This window comes from Rhododendron vialii, chromosome 7a, assembly GCF_030253575.1.
Source record: "Rhododendron vialii isolate Sample 1 chromosome 7a, ASM3025357v1".
Lineage (NCBI taxonomy): Eukaryota > Viridiplantae > Streptophyta > Magnoliopsida > Ericales > Ericaceae > Rhododendron > Rhododendron vialii.
In genome coordinates, this window is record NC_080563.1 from 31,833,653 (window position 1) to 31,855,617 (window position 21,965).

The 21,965-nt window shown below is 39.2% G+C and overlaps 3 protein-coding genes across 5 annotated transcripts; 1 reads left to right on the forward strand and 2 right to left on the reverse strand.

Moving 5' to 3' along the window:
* The first annotated feature begins 571 nt into the window (after positions 1-571).
* On the forward strand, positions 572-5,936 carry LOC131333275 (uncharacterized). The gene is made up of 8 exons (XM_058367731.1): positions 572-968; positions 1,506-1,600; positions 1,705-1,805; positions 2,068-2,168; positions 2,248-2,351; positions 3,480-3,917; positions 4,530-4,664; positions 5,091-5,936. Exons 1-8 carry the CDS (start codon positions 687-689, stop codon positions 5,224-5,226), a joined length of 1,392 nt encoding a protein of 463 aa, XP_058223714.1. The 5' UTR covers positions 572-686; the 3' UTR covers positions 5,227-5,936.
* A 762-nt stretch (positions 5,937-6,698) lies between these two features.
* On the reverse strand, positions 6,699-13,914 carry LOC131333276 (probable protein S-acyltransferase 17). Of its 3 annotated transcripts, none has more exons than XM_058367733.1 (10): positions 13,705-13,914; positions 13,502-13,595; positions 12,327-12,421; positions 12,069-12,236; positions 11,915-11,987; positions 11,717-11,769; positions 10,552-10,643; positions 10,419-10,471; positions 8,365-8,540; positions 6,699-7,182 (listed from the first exon to the last, which is right to left on the reverse strand). In XM_058367733.1, exons 1-10 carry the CDS (start codon positions 13,851-13,853, stop codon positions 7,158-7,160), a joined length of 978 nt encoding a protein of 325 aa, XP_058223716.1. In that variant the 5' UTR covers positions 13,854-13,914; the 3' UTR covers positions 6,699-7,157. The 3 variants fall into 3 exon arrangements, with proteins under 3 accessions (XP_058223716.1, XP_058223715.1, XP_058223717.1); XM_058367732.1 differs by having other exon boundaries at positions 8,365-8,490; positions 13,705-13,912; XM_058367734.1 differs by lacking the exon at positions 12,327-12,421 and having other exon boundaries at positions 8,365-8,490; positions 13,705-13,912.
* A 5,337-nt stretch (positions 13,915-19,251) lies between these two features.
* Positions 19,252-21,493, reverse strand: LOC131333901 (uncharacterized). Its single transcript, XM_058368707.1, has 2 exons — positions 21,038-21,493; positions 19,252-19,676 (listed from the first exon to the last, which is right to left on the reverse strand). Exons 1-2 carry the CDS (start codon positions 21,413-21,415, stop codon positions 19,494-19,496), a joined length of 561 nt encoding a protein of 186 aa, XP_058224690.1. The 5' UTR covers positions 21,416-21,493; the 3' UTR covers positions 19,252-19,493.
* Positions 21,494-21,965: the final 472 nt, after the last annotated feature.

Genomic DNA, 21,965 nt, shown 5'->3' on the forward strand with positions numbered 1-21,965 from the left:
TTTTCAAAAAAAGCAAATACCAGACATTAGCCATCCTGTTAGTTGGCTAATGGTTGGCTAACTGATGGTAGTTCGTGACCCGATGGCCGTAAATGCAATGGGGCTCCAAATTATTCGTCGAAAACCTCAAGGGAGGTCAGTATTTTACACCCTTACGAATTCAATATGTTTGTGCTTGATCAAAAATATTAATTTGTTTAACAACTCGTGGTTCGCATTTACCAGTTCTTTACATATGGCTTGCGGGATTTATTTGTATGGACTTCGAATATGTTCAATCGTTTATTTATTTGTTGCTTCCTTTCTAGTTTTTGAATCATACACATTCATTGGATTGGCCACCCAGCCACCCCATAGCTAGGTTGGTTATGGAATTCCAAGAAAACAAGCTCCTAGCATTGTAGGGGTCCCCAGCTAAGTTTGAAAGAGTTATGAAGCCAGCTTCTCTTTGAGCATGACATACTTTATGGCCATTAAAATCTTATTACGAGTTGGTGCATCTGTAGATATCTCTACACAATCTAGTAGACCGAAGGATATGTCGTAGCCCTGCCAACATTTGCCGGTCTGTATGAAAGAATGGTAATTCATGCAGTTCACTACTCTTAAATTTAACTTTCGAGCTTTGCCTTATTTTTCCTCCTCCTCCTTGTTAAGTTCTTGGAAACCGAAACAAAGTACTATCGATGTTTAACAAGTACTTGAGAGACCCTTTTCTTATTGTGATGGGATTGTGCATGGAAATACTGAAGTTGCCTTGGATTCTCATCACTGGGCTTGTTCCGCTGTTTTTTGGGATTTTCATGCTTATTAAAGCTGTAGCGTCTGATCTCTCAGTTGCTTCAACAGAATCTTGTAATCCAAATGTAGACCCTGTGGACGGAGAGGTTTTATCCAATCAGAGAAGAAAGATTTGTGAACTGCCTCCTGTTGTACTAGTTCACGGTGTTTTTGGATTTGGAGAAGGGGTATGTGATCAAGTTTTAGTCGTTTGGCTTCCATTTCACTGTCAGAAAAATTAATGCACAAACAGAATTTTATTTGGAAAACCTATTCAAAATAGAGTTGAGTTTTGTTCACCCTCCACTTAAGAGGGTGAACATTACCCTCCTTCGTATTGGTCGAAACGATATGGATCCCACCATAAAGTGATGCCATGCTTACCAAAAAGTGTATTGAATGGTAAGCATGATATCACTTTGTGATAGGATCCACACCATTTCAACCAATAAAAGAGAGGGTAATGTTCACCCTCTTTTAAGGAGGGTGAACAAAATTGCACTCTATTCAAAATGATGTGACGGAATTTTCATTTTTAAGAGGCACAATGGGGTGTTGAACTAAGATGACCAAAAATTTCAGCATCATTCTGTATGGATTATTTTATTTTTTTTGATCGGCCCTTCTCTATGGATATTAACAGGATTCTGTTTTGATAACATTGATTATTCTTCTGTAATGGGTTTTGAAACATTTGTTGTTCTGATAACTTATTTCGTTTACAGAAAATGGGGCATGTATCGTACTTTGGAGGGGCTGAAAAGAAGTATGAAAGGGTTTTTGTCCCGGATTTGGGTTCATTAACCAGTATTCATGATAGGTGAGCTGCTGAAGCATGGGAAACTAGTAAATGATCCTTTCTCTTTAGTTTCTTTGGTTATGTGTATATTCTTTTGCAAGTCTTTACGGGGCTTTAGGTTTCAGAGCTAGGCAGTTCTACTATTTGAAAGGTGGCCAAGTTGACTACGGAGAAGAGCACAGCAAAGCTTGTGGACACTCACGGTTTGGAAGAGTTTACAAGCAAGGTTTGAATACCAGACCTCTAGTTCTGCTACCATTGCATCAAGCTACAATCGCTGATGAAATGATTGCTGAAGTTACTCATATTTCATGAACTAGTAAAATAAGTTGTTCCTCAACAATTTAACCGGGTATCAGCACATGGAACGATCGCATAATATGATTGTTGCACGCCTTTGCCCCTCCTTAAGCAGATTCAGATGAGCTTGTTGTCGACACTTGACAGTTTCTTCCATTATATGCATGTCATTTATTTTAAACTTGCAGGGAAATACCCTGAGTGGGATGAAGATCGCCCCATTCATTTTGTTGGGCATTCAGCTGGAGCACAGACAGTTCGTGTCTTGCACCAAATGCTGGCAGATAAGGTTTGTCCGTTTGACCTCTTCCTTATCGAGTGAGTGAATCTCTAGCTGTTGAAAGCTAATAATTCTAAAACCAATTCAGGCTTTCAGGGGTTATGAAAACACTTCAGAGAACTGGGTTTTGAGCCTCACTGCCATCTGTGGAGCTTTTAATGGGAGCACAAGAACATACATAACCGGCATGAAGTGAATTTTTTTCTCAACCATATATCCTTCATTCTGATAATTGTTTTTGGCTTAAAATACCTGTATGGTTCCCAAGTGTTCCTTTCTTGTTACTTTCGATTCTCTAAGTTATTAATTTTTCAGATAAATTTAATAGGTTTTCAATTTGAGTCATATTGATCGAGATTTAGAAAACAGAAAATTCTAAACCATTAACTCACTGTCGGTAAAGTACCCCAATGGCAGATAAAGTATGTATTCTGTGTCAGTTTTGCCCCAAAGGTGTTTCTTGTCAGTTTGTATCTAAACATGTAGGACTCTGTTTGGATGGTCATAATCTGGACAGGAAATTATTGTTTTATTGGAGCTAATACATAGAGGAATCTCATATGGTCCAAGAAGAAATCAATCTTGTCCTATCTATATTCAGTACTGTTGTACTAGAAATCACACGTCTTCAATTTAGTTTCCGAAGACCATCTTGAGTTAGGGGGTGTCTGTCAAAGATTTTGGCGGCAGCTTCTGCATTTTTATCTGGGGAAAGTTGTGCCAGTGTGTTTGCTACAACTTCAGCCTCGACTCTGGGCCAAAAACAGTTTACAAACTGCTGAAAACTGATTTCAGAAGCTCCAATTTTGATGCTTTCGGATCTCCATTAAACAATTATGTACACCTTTCCTGTACTAATGGCTTTAGACCTGCCAGATTATAAAACCCTGCAATCCACACACATCGCTGTAGTATTAGAGTTGAGGCGGAAGTGACATTGAGCTCATGTTTTAGAACTAATATATTTTGCAAACACTGTCATTGGTGTTTAGATTCTAACCATTTGGAGTTATTTCTTAGACAGTTAGACTTAATAGAGACCCTTAGAGATGATGGACAACTTAAACTTAAAAGATCAATGGGATAGCAAACATTTGGGGCCGTATGCTTAAAATGAAGGCCAGAAAGAATATTTTGTACAAAGTATCATATATAAGTTATTCTAAAAAAAGTAACCTACTTGTTTGTTCCAGTGATATATGTGTTGCATGTTAAAAAGTACTTGATATGTTTTGCCGATACTTGGTTTTGTCCAAGATAGATCTCTGAGAACTCTAATCACCCCGTTTAAGACTCAAACATATTATTCTGTTCTTACAGGCCAGAAAACTGGAAATCCATAAAAGCAATAAGTCCACTTCAGTTGTGCCGATTATCAATTATTTTCAGTGATTGGATGGACATTTCCTGGCTCAAATCCTACTACACTTTTGGGTTTGATCACTTTGACATGTCATGGAGAAAAGTTGGTCTTAAGGGTCTTTTCAATTGCCTGATGGGAAAAGCGGGTCCTTTTGGTTCAGGAGATTGGGTGCTTCCTGATCTTACCATTCAAGGATCCATGGAAATTAATCAAAAGCTTAAGACATTTCCAAACACGTTCTACTTCAGCTATGCAACTAAGCGTACAAGAAAAATAAACAGCGTCACAATTCCTGCCCCCATAATGGAAATTAATCCTTGGTTTTACATCCAAATTTCTGAGATGTGCCGCTGGCGTTACCCCACCAATGTTCCACTCCCCTATGAAGGCTATCGGTGCGTATGCTAGTTAACTTTTGACTGATAATCTTCAATTACCTTCTGTCTGGTTTTTTCTTGCTTTTGCTTTGTGTTGATATAGTTGGACTTCAAGTGTATGCCTTTGGTCCTTTTTTCCCGGGGGTTTTTTTTGCACAACAAAAATTAACTTGCCAAATAAAAACCTCTAGCTTATGTATAGGATGTTCTAGGACACCTTGAAACACCATTTAGCCTCAGGAAGAAGAAGAAGAAGAAGAAGAAAATACAACATGTGAAATGAATGTTTGCAATCTCCCGGTATCCTTGACATGTGAAATGAATGTTTTTCCAATTTCTTGCACGCACTTTCTCTCGGCATTCATTTGGGAAGAAGAAAATACAACATGTGAAATGAATGTTTGCAATCTCTCGGTATCCTTGACATGTGAAATGAATGTTTTTCCAATTTCTTGCACGCACTTTCTCTCGGCATTCATTTGGGCAGGACTTCTAACATTTGACCATGTATGAACCACGTTGGAATCATTTACAGCCCAAACCAACCTGCTATTTACAAATTGATTTCAACATGTCGGGAAAAAAACATTGGTCGCTTATACACTTTCCACACTCCTATGCTAATGATAGGGATGAGGATTGGCAGGACAACGATGGGGAACTCAACACCATATCCATGACACACCCTCACCTCCCAACTGAACATCCACACTGCTTCGTTGCAAATGACTCTGAGCTCCTACTGCAGCCTCAACCTGGCATATGGTTTGTACTCAAAACTCTTAGCATCAAGATTGTTTTACGTTTCATTTCAAGTTACTTGGAAAAACAGAAGTAAGACTAGATTATGTGAAATTTGGAATGCAGATTCAAATGTTACTCAAAAAGTGTTAGATCTATGGCCGTAAACAATCCTTACAAATACAGCAATCCTCCTCCTGGATACCAGAATCAGCAAGGGATGTCTTAGTTTAGTTACCCAACAGGAGACCTTATAAGTATTCCATGACAACCATAAAACCATTTTAAATAAGGTTCAATTTAGCAAGGTTTGAAGATTTTGTGTGTCTTAATGCAAGTCGCTGAAAATTTCAAAATTGTGTTGATTCTGAAGTACCTTTATGCTGACTTTTATTCACCATAGTGATTCATTTCTAGTAATTTTAGAGGTGGTGTTTCATTGAGGTGCAGGTACTACAAAATAATCGAAGCTGTTCACGTTCAATTTGTATTGAATTTGGACAAAGCTGCAGTATATGACGAGGTGTATGACAGCATTTTCGAATGCTGCAGAAAGCTGTCCAAGAACAAGAGTTCATCACTGTGATCTGGCTGAACCCGAAGATGAACAATGATTGTAATCATTTTTCTTATGGAATGAGCAATAATAATCTTTGAACTTGACAAAGGTTGCTCTCTCTCTCTCTCTCTCTCTCTCTCTCTCTCTCTCTCTCTCTCTCTCTCTCTCTCTCTCTCTCTCTCTCTCTCTCATGGTTGTGGTCGTAAACACATTGTTTCCTTCTCTTTTTGTATTTATTTTTCTTGGTCATAGAGATTCATGGGCCATTCGGGTGTAACTATCCTTATTTCTGTCGAATAGTCATCGTCTTTCCGGGTTTTGATCCGACCTCAGCTCAACTCAACTCATAATTGCAACAGAAAATCGAACTGTAAAAACTTCTTTAGTCTGATTTTTACTCGAAATGTATATTCAGTATGTGGCTCTTTTCAACCATTGATCAGAAAGGGCGACTGTAAAAGCCAACGGTTTGTAACTGTAATGCCATTCGGAGGGTCAAAGATGGTAAAATTGGTTATCCATTGTAATAATGTAATGGTTTGTGAGGAACTTTCCCAAAGGAAGTGTTTGCATTTGTATTTGTCTGTCGCTTGTAACTTTCCATGGTGTAATAATGTCCATATGTGTAATACTGATTTTCTAGGAACTTTCCTAGACTCTAGGCAAGGCGTCTTCTTCCTCTATAAAAAGAGGAGGTTACCAACTATGTACTCAGACGTGTGTGTAATAATATTCTCGTGTGTTTCTTTAGATCATCTTCCTTCTTTGTGATTGTACTCTCTTAGTGATTGCACTTGTGACGGTTAAATTTGTATTCGGAAATATGGAGTATTAAACTTTGAAGGATATAGGTAGAGTCCATATGTATTTCCAAATGGGTGATGAAACTGGCCATGGATTAAGAATAAAGGAAGGAGGAGAATAAGGTATAAGGTAGGAACAAGAAAGAAACTTGCAATGTTATGTGGAACTTCGCCCACATCTAACTAGGTATGTTGAGGAGTTGAAAGCCTCAAGAGAAAGTTATTCATTCCTTCCCTGGCGGTTCCGCCCTCTCTTCTCTCCCCCTTCATATGCTCTCCTCCTCTCCTACCTTCACGGTTGTAAGATGGTTGAGACTCTTCTCCTAAGAAGATAAGATCTCCCACTCCCCCTTGGAGCAGGCGGTTGCAAATCTGAGGAACGGGTTTTGTCTCTTGGATCCGAACAGCCAACTGGACTCCCCAACGACAATGGTGAAGGCATCATTGCGAGGGGAACAAGCTCCACCTTGCTGCAGTAAGCTAGAATCTTGGGAGTTAAAATCTTGACCTCTGAATCGATGTTTTAACAATCAGCAGTGTCTAAACTCTCGGAAGAATTTTTTCTCTATGCAAATACAAGTCTAACCTTAATCTCAAGTAAGCTGTCGTCATATCACAAGATTACACCTGACACGTAAGGGGGATACTTGACGAAAAGAACACAATAAAGGAAAATGAGAAGTACGACAATTATGATGAATGAAGAGGAAAACTTTAATAATTACGATTAGGATGAAAAATAAAACAATTACAACAATTACGAGTTATACCATCCTCGTTGAAGCTAATGCCAGCCATCTATAACACGGGTAGGGGCAACAAGCAGCTACCAATGTAGCATATAAATGTTCCGAAGGAATCCTAGCTAGCTAAAAACACAGTGACAATCATTCGACAGCAGCACTTAACCCAATTTTGGTTTCGCTTGCGAAAATGGTGGTCTAGTTGACAGAGGAAAGATTATTTCATGAAGATTTCGGAAGGACCCTTTGTCGTAGAAATTTTCCTTGACCATCTGCACATCTTCTAAACGAGATCTCCGGAAGAAGGCCTTCCATTTGCTCACTGGAGGCTTCCTTTCATTGCTCAGTCCGCTTATACTGGCGTCAAGTGCCGCATCACTTGCCTTAGCCTCGTGTACCTTTGTCTGCCAGCTTAAGTACTCTTCCCACTTGAACGTCTGTCATTTCAGCAGACCAGGAAATATGAACTCAAAAAGGTTCGCTAGTGACCTAATACAGTAGCATATGATGTATATATATTTGACAGCCTAGTTTGGGGGGGGAAGGTAAAAAGAGAGCAAAACATGTGCATGGGGATGCATTAACCAGCGCAGTTACCTTCTTGACAGAAGCAAAAGCCAAGCCGAGACAATCCTACAAAATTAACCATCTTCTAGATTCTATCCGTGAATTTGATTGTGGACAAACCTTTCTGGGTGCTATTATACCTTTACTGGCAAAAGCTACAGCCAATCCAAACTTGCGGTACTGGACTATTTCATAGCTTCTATCCAAGAAATTTTCCACCTATTATTACACTACAAACCCTTTAATCACCAGAAATATATATACACACGCTTCCTAAACACAAACCCCAGCTAGCAGGTTAAGAAACAGTAGAAAACCCAACCGTAGCCCCATCCTTAGGTGTGACCGTAGCAATCTTTCTGTCTTAAACAGACCAAAAGAAGGGCCACCAAAGTGAATGGCTATATCCACAGTCCCAAATTTAATGATGGCATCCACAGCCATTCCTCTCACACACTCACAAAAATGGTGGGGGAACGGATTGTGGAATCAGCAATTTCCTAAACAAAACAAAATATGTATAAAAGCTGATGAGAAAGAGATTTGCCGGGGAAAATGCTTCAAGCCGCAAAGCTATTAACTATTTAGTTTTGTATTTGTGAAGATGGAATTGAAACTAGGGTCAAAGAAAAGAGCTCAAGGGAGCTTGGAAAAGAGAGACAATGTGGAAAAGGATGCATACAACTTAATCGAGTTCTTTCCTACCTAATATTTCTGTTTTCTGGGTTAAGTCACATAATATTAAAGTTAAATGAACAAGAAGCATTACTTAATTTGCTTATGATAGCAGTTAAATCTACTCTTGTGTAACAGAGTTGTAATGAATTGTAATTTTTGCTTTTTAGATGGTGCAAACACATAACAATCAACACGAATTACATGCATCACCAAATCTTATGTCTTTGATTCGAAGAAATTAATGCTATTACAGCTTGCCAAAGATAATTGGGAGCATAACTTATTATTAGCTGTTCGCTACATTCCTCTTTCTAATAATCCAAAGAAACAGCATACATGTTTATTCAATAAAATTCAGGGTAAGCGAAATAGACCTCATTAGTGGTGGTGTTCGTGAGGCACAGGTGGGCATGATACCCAAAGAATCCAGAGAGAAGCAAAGAAACAATGGCCAGAAACACCATAAGAAGGATTTGATTGTTGTAAGAGGCCAACAACCACTGTTGCAAGACAGGAAAACATTTAAGGTAAGAACCATTAAGAAGGCGCACTAGGGAGAAAAATAAAATAGGTTGGTACAAAAGCATAAGGAGTATACACTAAAGGCAATAAAATATGCAGAGTCCATTCGTAAATTATTAAATATCACACCCAAAAATTGAAAACCATGGTAACCATGATTTCGCATAATTCCATACATCATAAGGAAAATAAAAACCACAAATGCAAACGCATACATATTTCAACGGGAAAAAAGGGTCAATGGACAATTTGGGAGGCAGTTCTGATCTAATTGGACAACCTCAAATATTATCATCATTATGTCCTGGCCTTCCAGCACAATATTCTTCGCTGGACCTTATTAATAATTTTCCGTATTTATATCCACGTACACTTTCTACTATCCTTTATTAGCAGTATAGTACGCTTTTGGCAAAATATGTGGTTTCTTCCAACAGAATTGTGAGTGGATAGAAGCCAACATATTAAAACAAAATCTTTATCACCGGCAATTTACTAACCGTCACACCTGGAAGTTCATTATCTCACCCATCAACATGCCTCAAAACCTGCGTCCTGTGCTTTTGAGGGTTTGGGTTAAGCATTTCTTAAGAAGGTGGCCTCAATCATCACAAATAGGTTAGTTCACTATGACTCCCGCTGATGAGAAACTGTAGTAGGCCAAACATAGGTGGTCCAAACCCATGTTCGGGAAGACTAGACCGAAGTTGGGGACAAGAGGGGTAGCCGTACTTAAACCCAAGTTCGGCTTAAACCGAGGCTTAGCGATGAACAAAGGTTCACTCACCTGATTGCCAGCTCTAGGAAAGAGTCTTCAGGCTCGGCCACCTTGAAGATAGGCAACTCAGTTAGTCATCTCTCCCTGCGAGTTTCCTGCCCTCAAGCTTGGCCAGAGGTGAGGTGAGGTCAACCGTGATACCACGTGCCTCCCCATGCGCCGGGACAGTTACGCCAAAGGATAATGATGGGTGCACATGGAAGCGCCAGCTCACATCAAAACGGTTACCAGATCTTATTGGTGACGTCACGATGACGTTAGCCGACCCGTTCAAGGCACATGCTTGTACTTGGAGAGCAAGTCAAGCAGACTATAAATATCAAGAAAGCAACCCTGGAGAGGTAGATACTATTCAATCCCTAAAACCCTAGTCCCTTGCTTTGCTCTGTGCACATTCTCATCCTCTCACCGGAAGGCCTTGCCAGGCAATCCCGGTCAGGTCTTAGTCGTGTGTTCACTGTGCAGGTTAGGGCAAGACGGCTAGGAAGCACTTGAACCAATCGAAGAGGAACTCTAACCAAGGATCAGCAGGCCACACAGAAACTAATAGGCTTCTTAAATCAAACTTACAATATTTTTCGATATTCTACTAATTCACAGAAAAAGGGAAAAATGAGGATAACATTTAAAGCAATATAGTGAAGATGATCAAATTTAGCCATCCTAACAATGATAATATTGGAAACAAGTCTCATGTATGAACCTTCAACAGAAACCAGGCATTCCAATGACGTTACTGACCTATTTTTGTTTTGTTAGAAACTATGAGAGTGACGATCTTTCATTAGTTGCATCCAGCATCCATTCATTAAGTACAGATGAGAGGAAATGACTATATCACTCTACAATGTCTACATATTCATGGTTTCGACGACTTGAATGCTAAAGCAAACCAAAGTCAGTCAAATTAGCTATTTTCTTGAACCACAACCAAACCAGAATGGCATACAAAACCAAGCAATATTTTGCTTTCCACAATATCTACAGTGACATGAATGAAAGTTTACTGACTCTACCAAGTATGGAAAAAACCATTTAATTTTTTCCAAAGACAAATCATAGCCACAACTGCAAGCAAAAGGTCTCACAATGCAATACAAAACTTCTGACTTACAAAAATGTGCTCACCTGTACAACATGTGGAGCCAAACTCCAGAATGAATTTTCAATCCCATAATAAGCTGCAAAAAGTAGATATTCATGTTCAGCCTCTCATGCATAGCTCATCCAACAAGAGATGTCATAGAAAAATCAAGGTTACCTTTCAGAATATAGATTACTTTAAATTCTTTCACTTGACCGGCAAGAATCAACCCAATGGCTACCGTCCCATAAATGCAAAGAAGGAAATGCCTGTGGAACCACTTGTATATCTATAAATAATTTTTACACATACCCAAAGAAAAAGTTTACTTACCAGAAAAGGGGTAAAAAAAAACACAAATCCAAGTGGATTCAACATCTATGCCGGAAGACCCAAAGGATGAGAGATGTTAGATGGACTATTCTATATGTATAAAGTACCCCTGTCAAATGCTGGACACTCTTATCAGTGTTCGCGATTCGTGGCCAATATCTTCAGTTGGACATTCACCTTGCAAGCATATGTTGTGGTTTGACTATACCCTGGACTATGTATAGAACCCCTACAGTGTGCACGAAACGCTCTAAGACAGATAGGAAACACTATTTAATGAAGAAGAAAACAAAAGAACTAGTAAGGAAAATATTCATTTTGTGGCGTGTCCCCGTGTCCTTTGAGGCAAAAATTAGACGAATCCAACACTTAGAGACATGCCTGCACTCGAAAACTGTCCCCAACTCCATGTAACACAGAGGTGAGGATGATCCACGCCATAGAGGCAGTAGAACAATGCACAATTACTACTAATTGATTTCATCCTTCACCACGACAGTAAGACTACTAATGAGACTGACACATACAAATGGCCATGCAAAAATGAGATAACAAGCCCTGCTCTAGAATTGATCTCAAGCTAATTGAATGGAGAAATAGAGGATAAAAACCCCATGTGGTGCTAACATAACTAATGCCATATCGTAACAATTAACAAACACAACATGTGTCGTAACAATTAATTGATCTCAAGCTAATTACTAATTGATTCCAGGAAGGTAGTCCCCCATGATGCTATAATACAGCACAATCTACCTCCATACTTCCGCAAAATCTTCCGCAATTGGAAACTAGCAGAGAGTTATGATTTTTACTTGAATCAAAATCATAACGTTGCATGGAGCAGGTGTATCAATTAAGTAGTTTCACACATATTCAGTTCCACTTTTTGATTAATTATGAAGTTATGCACATGTTTCTCACAAAACAATTCCTCAAAGGCGTTATCAATCACTTTAAAGGGATCTTGTTTGGCTGTGATACGAAACATGGATAAATCTTAACTCACCATAAAAGAAAAGCAACGAAGTATCGAGTGTTCCTCTCCCCTATGCAATTATTCTGGAGTAATGACAGAAAACAGAGACACACATAAGAAGAAACATAAAATGTTGACATTTCATAGCACAGACCACCAAAAGTTTCTGACTTTTACGAATAGAAAAAAGAAAAGAAAACAAAAGCATGGCGTAAGATAAAAGCAAACCATCCATCCACAGTGATGGTCAAACCGAGCCACACACCGATTGCAAACGCTGCAGTGCTTGGACCTAGCAGGTCTATACCAGTGGAAAGAACCATCAGCAAAAAGTACTGGGAAAGCACATTTAAAAGTCCCACAAATGCAACAAGGAACTCACTTCAAAATCTTGCAAGTTGAACATTCTTTCTCTGAATAAATCATATTGTCATAGGGATAAGCAGAGAGATATAGAGAAACATTCTCTGCATTCACAGTTCCAGGATCAGAAAAGCTAGTCAATAGAAAGAGAAGAATACCGACAGCAACTGCCAACAAGCTTGTGTACCTGAAAGAACACAAGGTCCAAGAAAAAATTAGAACATTTGTAGAAAAAAAAAACTAACAAAAATAACACATGAGAGAGTAAGAGAAACACCTGTGAATCTCACTTAGATAATATCCGGGTATATACATGAAAGATGTTTTTACAATAATGTAATAAGTAGCTCCAATTATTGCCAAATATATGATCTGCCACAGAAGAAAATTAACATAAATCCTCAATCACATGCCCATCTTTATTCTTTTCCACGTCCCACGGGTTGCAAACAAAAAGAAATCTAGATTTTTGCATAATGTTATAGGAGAAAAGAAGCAGAAAAACAGGAAGATATATTTTCATTGCAAGAGCTTAATTTCCATGTGCTCATCCAAAAACAGATGCCTATTCTACAAAACTCAAAGCATTTAACTCTTCCACTTTCTCATCCTTCAGGATAAAGTAAATGTAACGAAAAAGCACAAAGATATAAGAAGAAGAGGTTTCAGTTAACTCATACTGCAACAACTCTAATTGCAAAGAAGTCTAAGAAGCGGTTTCAGTTAACTACTAAGGGTTTTTTTTTTTTTTACCAGAAGTTAACTATTACGGTTAACAAGGCAATAAAAAAAATTAAAGAAAACAAAAATGTTGGGTATAACATGCCATTAAGTGTGCACTGAAAAGGCCAAGGTACATTTGTGTGTATGGGACAAAATTGCAAACCCCTAATAACCCATTCTAAAATAAACATCTTAATTCAAATTCCTCTAAACGATATACACAACGGCAAGAATATTGTGTGTACATATAATGTAGCTTCCAACTTGGGAAAGCCATACAACTATACAAGCAAGCATATGCTGCTATTGGATATAACCAAACAATCAACAATGCATTCTTTTTCTTTTTGATATCTCAAAACAATCAATAGTGCATAAAAATTGCAAACCACTTGTAACCCCATTACCACCTCCTCCGTTCCTCCGTCCCGAAAATATTGTCAGGTTCGCAAAACGACAACATAAAAAAGTAAATTTTTGTCATGAAAAATACAAACTTTTTTGATAAATGAGCAGAACTCATTGATATCTATTATCTAGTGCCTACTGGCAACAAATTCCAACTTTTTTAACAGGAATCCATTATTTTTAAGTTCCGGTTTTGCGGACCAAACAGTACGGGGCAGAGTAAAACTATCTCTCTCAATTCAAATTTCCCTTAAATTTGTGGTAACAAATCGCGCGCACGATAATTATACGAACAAAGTTCATAATTCATCAGATGGAAACCTGTAGGATAGGGTTAGGTCGATCACAACAGTAGTTCTCAATGGAGAGAACCGCATCGGTGCCTCTGGAGCCACACACATACCCAACGATTCGTCTGAAACATTAGCAGACCCTAATTAGACAATACAATACTAGAGAGAGAGAGAGAGAGCAGACCCTAATTAGACAATACAATACCAGAGAGAGAGAGAGAGAGATTATACCGGAAATAGTCATAGAGGCCGAAGGCGATGAAGTAATGAATGCGTTCGATGAAAGTGCCTTGGAATATAGGCCACTGCCCGCAGAGGAATGAAATCACCACTAGTAGTGTGACCAGGCCATGGCATACCAGAAGCCATTGCACGGCCATGAGAGAGAGAGAGAGAGAGAGAGAGAGAGAGAGATAGAGGGGTCTGGAACAGAAACAGAATGTTTGGGCAGTTGGGTCAACCGGAGTTAACATACTTCGTACTTTGAAATTTGTCATTCTACCCCTTGTAGATGTCATTGTTACACCTCAGGACGTTAAACTAACAATGCAGTATGCAACGCCTACTTAGTATTCCGGAAATGCTGAATAATTATTATTTTCAAGTATGTGACTATGCGAGGGGTCGATCTCATTCCCGTTCTTTTTTATTAATTTTGGAATCTCTGGTTCAAATGTATTCACGAAAGATACTTAGAAATTGATGATAGGTATCAATGTTTTGAAACCCAGAGTGTTGAGCGAACCGGAGAAGGGACCGGGCGGACGGGTCACCGGTTCAACCACAGTACCGTGATGTCATAACTATTTATATAATTATTAATTATGTCAAAAACCATTAATAAAAGAACACTAACTAATGTAAGCAAAGTAGGAATGACATCTACAAGGAGTTAATTATCCATTTGTTTTTTTGACAAACGTTTATGCAAAGCATATGTGTACACAAACTTTAGTTGTCAAACTCATCTTTTCAAGTCAGCTCTATCATAAGTAGTAAAGTTGGGGTTGAGTGAGAATCCCGTTCTTAATTTGGCTATGTTGGAATGTTGAACGTATGAGAAAAACTTGTGCTTCCTCAACTCCTTTTTTGGGTTTTAAAAACTTACTCTGATTAACAATTTCCTTACTGTTTTTCCTTAGATTAAGTTGAGGGTGACTTAGGCTCGCTGACCCTGTCCTGAAATCTTCATCCCATTAGTTTGGGTCGTGACATAACCGCACTTTCAAGTTTTTGGCCTAGCAATCTCTTTGGATTTCTAACCCTCCGCTTGCAAGGGTTTTCTGAACCTAGTGGGTTTTATGCTTTAATTTTTGCCTAAGACATCTGCCCTTGTGGATTTCGAATTATGCGTCTTGAGCCCCATTGAATTCACCAAGTAGCCTTTTACCAATTTCCTTACTTCAATTTGAATTCAGCTAGTAGAAGAAACCATTGTGTCTACGGGTGCTAAGATAAGTAGAGTTCTGTTTGTATGCCCCAAGTTGGAGGAGGGTCTTGGGTTCAAGGTTTTGAAGGATTGAAACAAAACTGCCATGTCAAGGTATTTGTGGGCTCTTGCTATGAAAACTTATTCACTATGGATTAAGTGGATTCATGTGTACATTATTAGGTACCATTGTTTATGGTACATGCTAGTACCTAATAATGCTTCATGGTCTGTTAGATCTTTGGATTGAGAAGCTTGGTCCAACCTTAGATAAGGCATATTAGTGGTAATGGTAATACACCTTCTTCTGGCTTGACAATTGGCACCCTCCAGGCCCTCTTAAAGCTTGGTTTGGTGACAATAGTGATCACAACTTGGGCAGAAACCTCAGTCTCAAAGTGGCATCAATTATAAGGAATAATATGTGGTTCTGGGCTTGGAGCTGCAATGCTGTTATTCGAGAAATCATGGATACTACGCCTAACACTCTGATTTCAAACTCTGGCCAATAGGAATTCGTACCATGGACCTTGACTGCTTCTAGCATTTTTTCCATTCAGTCAGCTTGCATCCCTTATTTCATGTTTCTTGGTGGAGGGCTATCTGGTTTCAGCGCCATGTTCCTAGATGGGCCAAGCATCTTTCAATGGATGGCTACCCGGGACAAGGATGTCTCAATGGATAGATTGCAGACTTGGGTGGTGATTGACATAAATAGGTGTGTCTCTTGCTCAGCTGGCCCTGAGAAACATGGGCATTTGTTTTTTGGGTGTCCCTACTCTTCCCCAACTTTGGAGGCAAATGATGTTGGGTAACCGTGTGTCTAGACCTTCTGGGGCATTGTCGTGTTCTTCAAAAGAAGTGTGAGGATGTGGCTTCGTTAGAGCACCTAATTGCCACTGATTTGAGGTACCACGTGAGCTCTTGGAGGCATATTCAGAGGTCTACCATAAAATCGGACCTTATGCTAGTCATGGAATATTTCTAGCAGAGTTTCTGTTGATTCATAGGGGATAGCTCTAGTTTTCTAAGTTTCTGCTTGTGGAGTCTACTGTTGATTGATTGTCTTGTTTGATAGCATTGTTTTGGCTTTGTTAGATTGTGGTGCTTTTTTCTGCTTTGTGTTGCTCAGGGTTATGACCCAGTGATCTTGCATCCTTGTTGGTTGTTCAAGGGAATCTTAAATTACAAAAGAGAAAAAAAATAAAAAAATTGCAACCCTTGTGCAAGCTTTGCTGTTTATGTGGATTTGTCAAACAGAAATTTGAGAGGGTCAATTCAAGAAATCAATACTACAGAGAAAGCACGTATAGTGCATCAACTTCTCGGAAACACAAACCAAGGGCCAACAAGTTTCCGCAAGCTTTGAGTGTAGCATTCCTTGCAACCTACCATCTTCTTGCTCAAAGATTAAACAACGTTTTGGGATTTTGCGTCTTCTTCTTGAGTTAGCACGCACTCCAAGTCCAACTTGCTGGCCGATTGGTGGGTCGGTCGGTCGGGCTTTAACCCCTCTGTCCATGTTTGGAGTGGACTAGGCTCGGCTAAAGCCCGGTGGGGCAAGCGAAATTCAGGCCTGCCATAAAACAATGACCCTTACTCCAAAGTCGCCAATGTGTGAGCTTGTATGCAGTTCAAGAAGGCACATGAATGGATTGTGTGACCTAAGTTAAAACACTTCCTTCAGTTCAGAAAAAAAGTTGAGACACTTCCTTACCAAGTTAAATGTCTGGGTTGATATTTCTTGGTTGCAAGCTACAGCTTTTAATTTCCTTCTCTCCTTGTCCATGGATAAATTGAATCAATACATTAACCACATCCTAGGTCAAACATTTCGTGAATTTTCTACGTATTTCTTGACTAGTAGTGCTTTTTATGAGCTACACCATTTTCTAAGATTTCAATTCCCTGTTATTTCCTTTTCTCCTGGAATTTATGTTGAAAACCTAAAACTTATTTTCATATGCAAATTGTAGGGGTAGTAATACAGCTTTTCAGCAAACTCCAGATAATTATTCCCTTTATTTCAGCCTAACTGTGGCGATCAATAATATGGAAATTAGAAAATTATCGGCCTTTCTTCAGTTCTCTTTTCAGAAAACAAAGCATTCCACCTTCTTATTTTGGAGCTCAAGATAGAGAGGAGAAAACCTTGAATTTCAGCTGAGTGTATCTTTCAATGCAGGGGATCTAAAAGAGAGTTTGCGCAGCACAAATTAGCTTGCAGACCTGGATGGAGCAGAGCATTCTCAACATCACCATGACTATGCTTGGAATAAGCACAAATGAGACAACGGAATCAAAGATACTTGTAATGATCCGAACAGTGTCCTGTGCCCTGCAATGCTGGATTTCCAACTGGAAATCGAATAGACAGATTATATTCATTGTTTGTTTCCTAATATCTGTCTTGCGGATGCCAGACGCTGTGGACTCTAACCCCTAGTGGTGCATTTTATGGCCTTCTTGAGGTTGCAACGTTTTAATTCTGGTTCTTTTAGCCTTGAAAATTTATTCTTGCATGCTTCTCTCTTGTACACTTTTCTTTACGGTCAATGAAGTTTCTCTTTTCTTCCAATCACAAAACAAAAAAGGTAGCAACTGTGGCACTCTTGTTCCATCATGTGCGGGCACGGGGGGGGTGGGTTGTTGAGGGGCAAGGCACTACCTGGATTGAAGCCTTTTTCAAGGGCGGCACTACCTGGAAGTTAAGTATTCTTAAGCATTAATTGATACAAGTTTCCTGTCATATTCCATTTATGAAGCACCGTCACTATTAGGAGGTCACGGTATCAATGTTGGACACGCTGGGGATACCGACTTTTGGAGAACACAACAAAATACATACGGGAAATGCCACATGGCATGTCCATTAAATTTTAATGTTTCTAAAGGTGGGACATGCCTAGGACACGGGGGGACACATCGTGACAACAGGGAGACGACGCATGACTTTTATGCTGTGTTCGGATGAGTTTTTGAGAAATTTTGTAGGGTTATGACTGGAGAGAGAAATGAGAATAATGATTGGAGATAGGGGTGAGTAAGGATTGAAAGTACAGATAATTAGTGTTTTTTGAGTTGAGAATTTTATTTCAAAACCCAATCCAAACAAAGCATTAAATTCTTCTAAAAGCTTTTTCGGAGATAAATATTTATAAGCAAAATACCTGTAGATATACAGGCATTGAGACCATTCACGAAAGATCAAGACTAGAACTAAACTTTCTAACATAGATGGTAAGAATTTATAGCCAAAAAAAACTTCAATTTTCCTTTGCAATCCACAATGTCTGGTGAGAAAAGGGGTTAAATCATGAACAACTAACATCATGGGTTAATCCCACACATATCCCAGGCTAAGATAAACAAAGGATGGACATAACTTGACATTGGTGGCTGATGGATGGACGACCAATCAAAAACGTAAAATAAGGTATAAATACACAAAATCAGATCAGAATTTCCGCTACAAAAGAGAGAGAGGTACCGTTCTTTAGATGACTCCAATAATTCATCACAATGAAGTGAGTGACCCAAAAAACAATTATACAATTAACAATTTTTTCCCAGTAAATGCCTCCTACAAGCTACTTGCTCTAACCCTACAAAACTGGTGGCTGCTTTTTCTAACCTGCTCCAAAGGAGGCTTTCTGGATATGCCCAAAAAAGGGTAGGCCAAAGATTTCAAGACAAACTTTTGCAGAGTACAAACACTCAAAAAAGAGGTGGTCATGAGATTCCATGTCCTGACCGGAGAGCATGCATAGATATAAATTGCCATCCCCATTCCACTAATGTATCCTTAGAAGCCAATTTCCGAAGGAAACAGAGCCGCATAATAGAAGCCCATCAACGGACATTTGCTTGAACCACACAATATGGTGCCACTGAACGTTTTCCCAAATTTGTAGAGTGAAAGCACCCCAAAATAAAGAGCCAGATTGAATTGCGAGATGCTGCAAACGCACTCCATGGGATTATTTGTTCCCGTTAAAAGGTGAAAAGGGCAATGGGCATATGCAACAACTTTATACCAGCAGCCTATCCTAAACCTCTAATGTCTTTGGTTGTGTACTTTTGAAAGGGGAATGCTAACCATTGCCCATAACCATAAGGTGTTCAATAACATCGGTACACAGGCGAAAAGTGTCATCAAAATTTTATAATTGCATAAAAGTTTGTTGCAAGTGTATAGGAACACATAAATGCCCATTTGATGGTGGTAGCATGACCCTTTTCGAAGCTGCAGCTTTTCATGTCATGTGTACACTGTTACTGCGTATTAACCATGGGCTCCTCGAAGCATGTATCCACAAGTATTCTTCATCCATGTGAAATAATAAAAATTACAGCAGTCAAAAAGTTACATTTAGTCACAGATGTCATCTTGAAATTCACTGGTGCAATAAATTCATAGGCTCTAAAATGATATGGAGTCATGTTTTCTTCACCATAAGCAAACATTTCTTTCTCACAAAGGGAAAGAAACATACATCGTTGAAAATGTAACTCTGGGATATAGCTTCACTTTGAATTGAAAGAAATTAATGTTCTGCATTACTAATCTGCAGTAACAATTGTAAATCCATCACTTGCAGAGTTTTAGCTTTTTGAAAAATGATGATACCATGGATTTAGGGTAGGGCTTTGTGGCAAGACAAGTTGGGATGTTCTCAGGTTGTTCAATCCACAGTTTATGAGCTATGCCACCAGCTCTGAGCTTCTCTGATAAGTTCGATAATTGGGTTTCTCCCTTTACTTCAAGAGTAACCTACATAATTTTGTAATCCAATGAACAAAACGTTTAGTAACAAGTTATTACTTATCACATTTTCCATGTGACAGATAAACCAACATCAGAAACAAGAGAACTCGTGAAAGTTATAAAATTCAAAAGAGTTAGATTCCTTTCGACCGCTGCAATTTGTTCACTAGATGTTCTCTATTCTGAGTGCAAGAAATTCCAGCATCACAGACCTATTAAAGTATGAGTGTATGACTGACAAGTGATAAGTTGATTTGTGTTTTTATAGAATGGATACAGTTGCTGGAACTAGCAACTTACACACAATATACACAAGGATACTTAGGATAGTATTGTATTTGTCTGTTAAGAAATTCCGAATAAAGAAAGTCAATTACCTTAACTGAGATAGAGAGTGTTTCTATGTGAATTAGAATATTGAAATCTATGATGGAAAACTTTTGTCCATAGAGCGAATACTAAATTTCACATCCTTTGGCAGCTGATTTAAACATGATAGGTTCAACGGCTAGACTTCAGAGTATTACTCTTGGCAATTGGCAGGCATAAAGTGTTTTAATATAAAAAAGAATACCACTTTATATTCTTTAATTCAACAAGCATCAAGACACCACAATAACTGTGCGTATGCCAGCGCGCGTGTACAGGCCCAGTATGCAAAATAAGTGCAATGTGAGTAGATTCACACCCCAGCTTTATCCAAGTAAGTCATAAGACACAGCAATTTGTTCTCTATCAATCGAGTAAGACCGATTTAAAGAGATACACTATATAGTAGTAACAATCCAGAAAAAGATAGTGGAATCATCATAGAGATGAGAAACAATAAGGCCACATGGGCATTGCAATTACGGAATTCAGACAGATTTCGCTATTGGAGAACGTACTTTTACTTAGAGCAAGTCCACCCATGGGCCAAATCTTATGCGAAAGCCAATATTTTGGCATTAAGAAAGGCAAAACCCTCCCCACCACCTTTGTGCCAAACTCAATGACACATTTTGGCAACGCCATTCTTGGTGCTAAATTTGGCATCCGATTTGGCAATGGCCAAAATTGCCAAATCATCCAAGCCATTTAATTTGCATTGAAAATTAAATGGGCTTAATTTAATGGTCTAAATTTGAGATTGTGCTAAAACAACACCAAGCCGGCGCAGACATGGGAGTATTTTTTTGCTTTTTGACACACAAGTCAAAATATGACTTTGTCAACCCTATTTTGGCACCAACGGCTAGACTTGCTCTTTCTTTTCGCCTAATTTTGAAACAGGTTGTTCACAACACAGAATTCCAACCTGAGGGGAACAAAACCCCAAAATTGAAACACAATGACGAACGAGAATTGCTTCTACAGTACTCGCTTACCTTGTGCATGGAGTCAATATTCGTGGGGCTACAGTAGTCAACAGTGTGAGGATCGTCCTTGTGCGACCAAACGGCGGCCACAGAGGCATGGCAGCCCTGCGTCACCACGCTCCCCAGCGGCCACGCGTCGACCAGGTCGCGACGGAGGACCACGTACTGAACCACCACGTCCTCCGCAGGTACGGGAGCGGTCGCTTCCGACGGCGTGGAACCCATGCGGACCCCACCGACGAAATCGGGCAAAACCCTAACCCTAACTCGGTCTCTGAAAAAGCACGTCGAAGCCGAAGAAGACCTGATTGTTGAGTGAGTCGATAATGATTTGAGTTGCGACGCGAATGGTGCACCGAGGAGACGAGCTGAGGATATAGCCGTCATTTGACAATGGCTATGTTCTGTTCTGCGCTCTCTCACCCAGATATAGTTGAGGGGGTTTAATGTAATTTAACAAAAGAAGAAGTAAGATGAAAGTTGCTCTACTTTTAGAAAACAAAACATTGCTCCACGTGCCCTGCATTTGCATAGATCTAATCACACCCGTTTCACATGCGAACAGATTGTACGTGTGTGTAGACTTTCTGATATACTATCCACTATGTGAATAGAAAGTCTACACATACATACAATCTGTGCACAGATTTCATTGTGAGGTCCACCACGGGTCTCACACAAATCATCCAAGCCGTTCATTAAATGTAAAATATTTTTTTAAGGGTCTCCATAAAAAATAATCTCAATCCGATACCTATAAGTGCTCGATCTAATCACATAATTTTTTATTATTCGAAAACCTAAATGAAAAGTTAGATGGTTGGATGAAACACCTATAGGTATTAGATTGAGCTTATTTTTTACGAGAACCCTTAAAAAAATGGTTGGATGATTTTGTGTGGGACCCGTGGTGGACCCCACAACGAAATCTGTTCAC

What these genes read in the sequence shown, in the direction of transcription:
- LOC131333901 (XM_058368707.1), bottom strand. Translation starts at nt 21,415, where the DNA reads ATGACGGCTATATCCTCAGCTCGTCTCCTCGGTGCACCATTCGCGTCG. An exon ending in ATATTGACTCCATGCACAAG is followed by an intron (nt 19,677 to 21,037) that starts GTAAGCGAGTAC and finishes AAAATTATGTAG; the next exon opens with GTTACTCTTGAAGTAAAGGG.
- LOC131333275 (XM_058367731.1), top strand. Translation starts at nt 687, where the DNA reads ATGTTTAACAAGTACTTGAGAGACCCTTTTCTTATTGTGATGGGATTG. An exon ending in TTTTTGGATTTGGAGAAGGG is followed by an intron (nt 969 to 1,505) that starts GTATGTGATCAA and finishes TTTCGTTTACAG; the next exon opens with AAAATGGGGCATGTATCGTA. An exon ending in CAGCCTCAACCTGGCATATG is followed by an intron (nt 4,665 to 5,090) that starts GTTTGTACTCAA and finishes ATTGAGGTGCAG; the next exon opens with GTACTACAAAATAATCGAAG.
- LOC131333276 (XM_058367732.1), bottom strand. Translation starts at nt 13,853, where the DNA reads ATGGCCGTGCAATGGCTTCTGGTATGCCATGGCCTGGTCACACTACTA. An exon ending in TTCGTTGCTTTTCTTTTATG is followed by an intron (nt 10,644 to 11,716) that starts GTGAGTTAAGAT and finishes GTGGTTCCACAG; the next exon opens with GCATTTCCTTCTTTGCATTT. An exon ending in CGAACACCACCACTAATGAG is followed by an intron (nt 7,183 to 8,364) that starts GTCTATTTCGCT and finishes CTGAAATGACAG; the next exon opens with ACGTTCAAGTGGGAAGAGTA.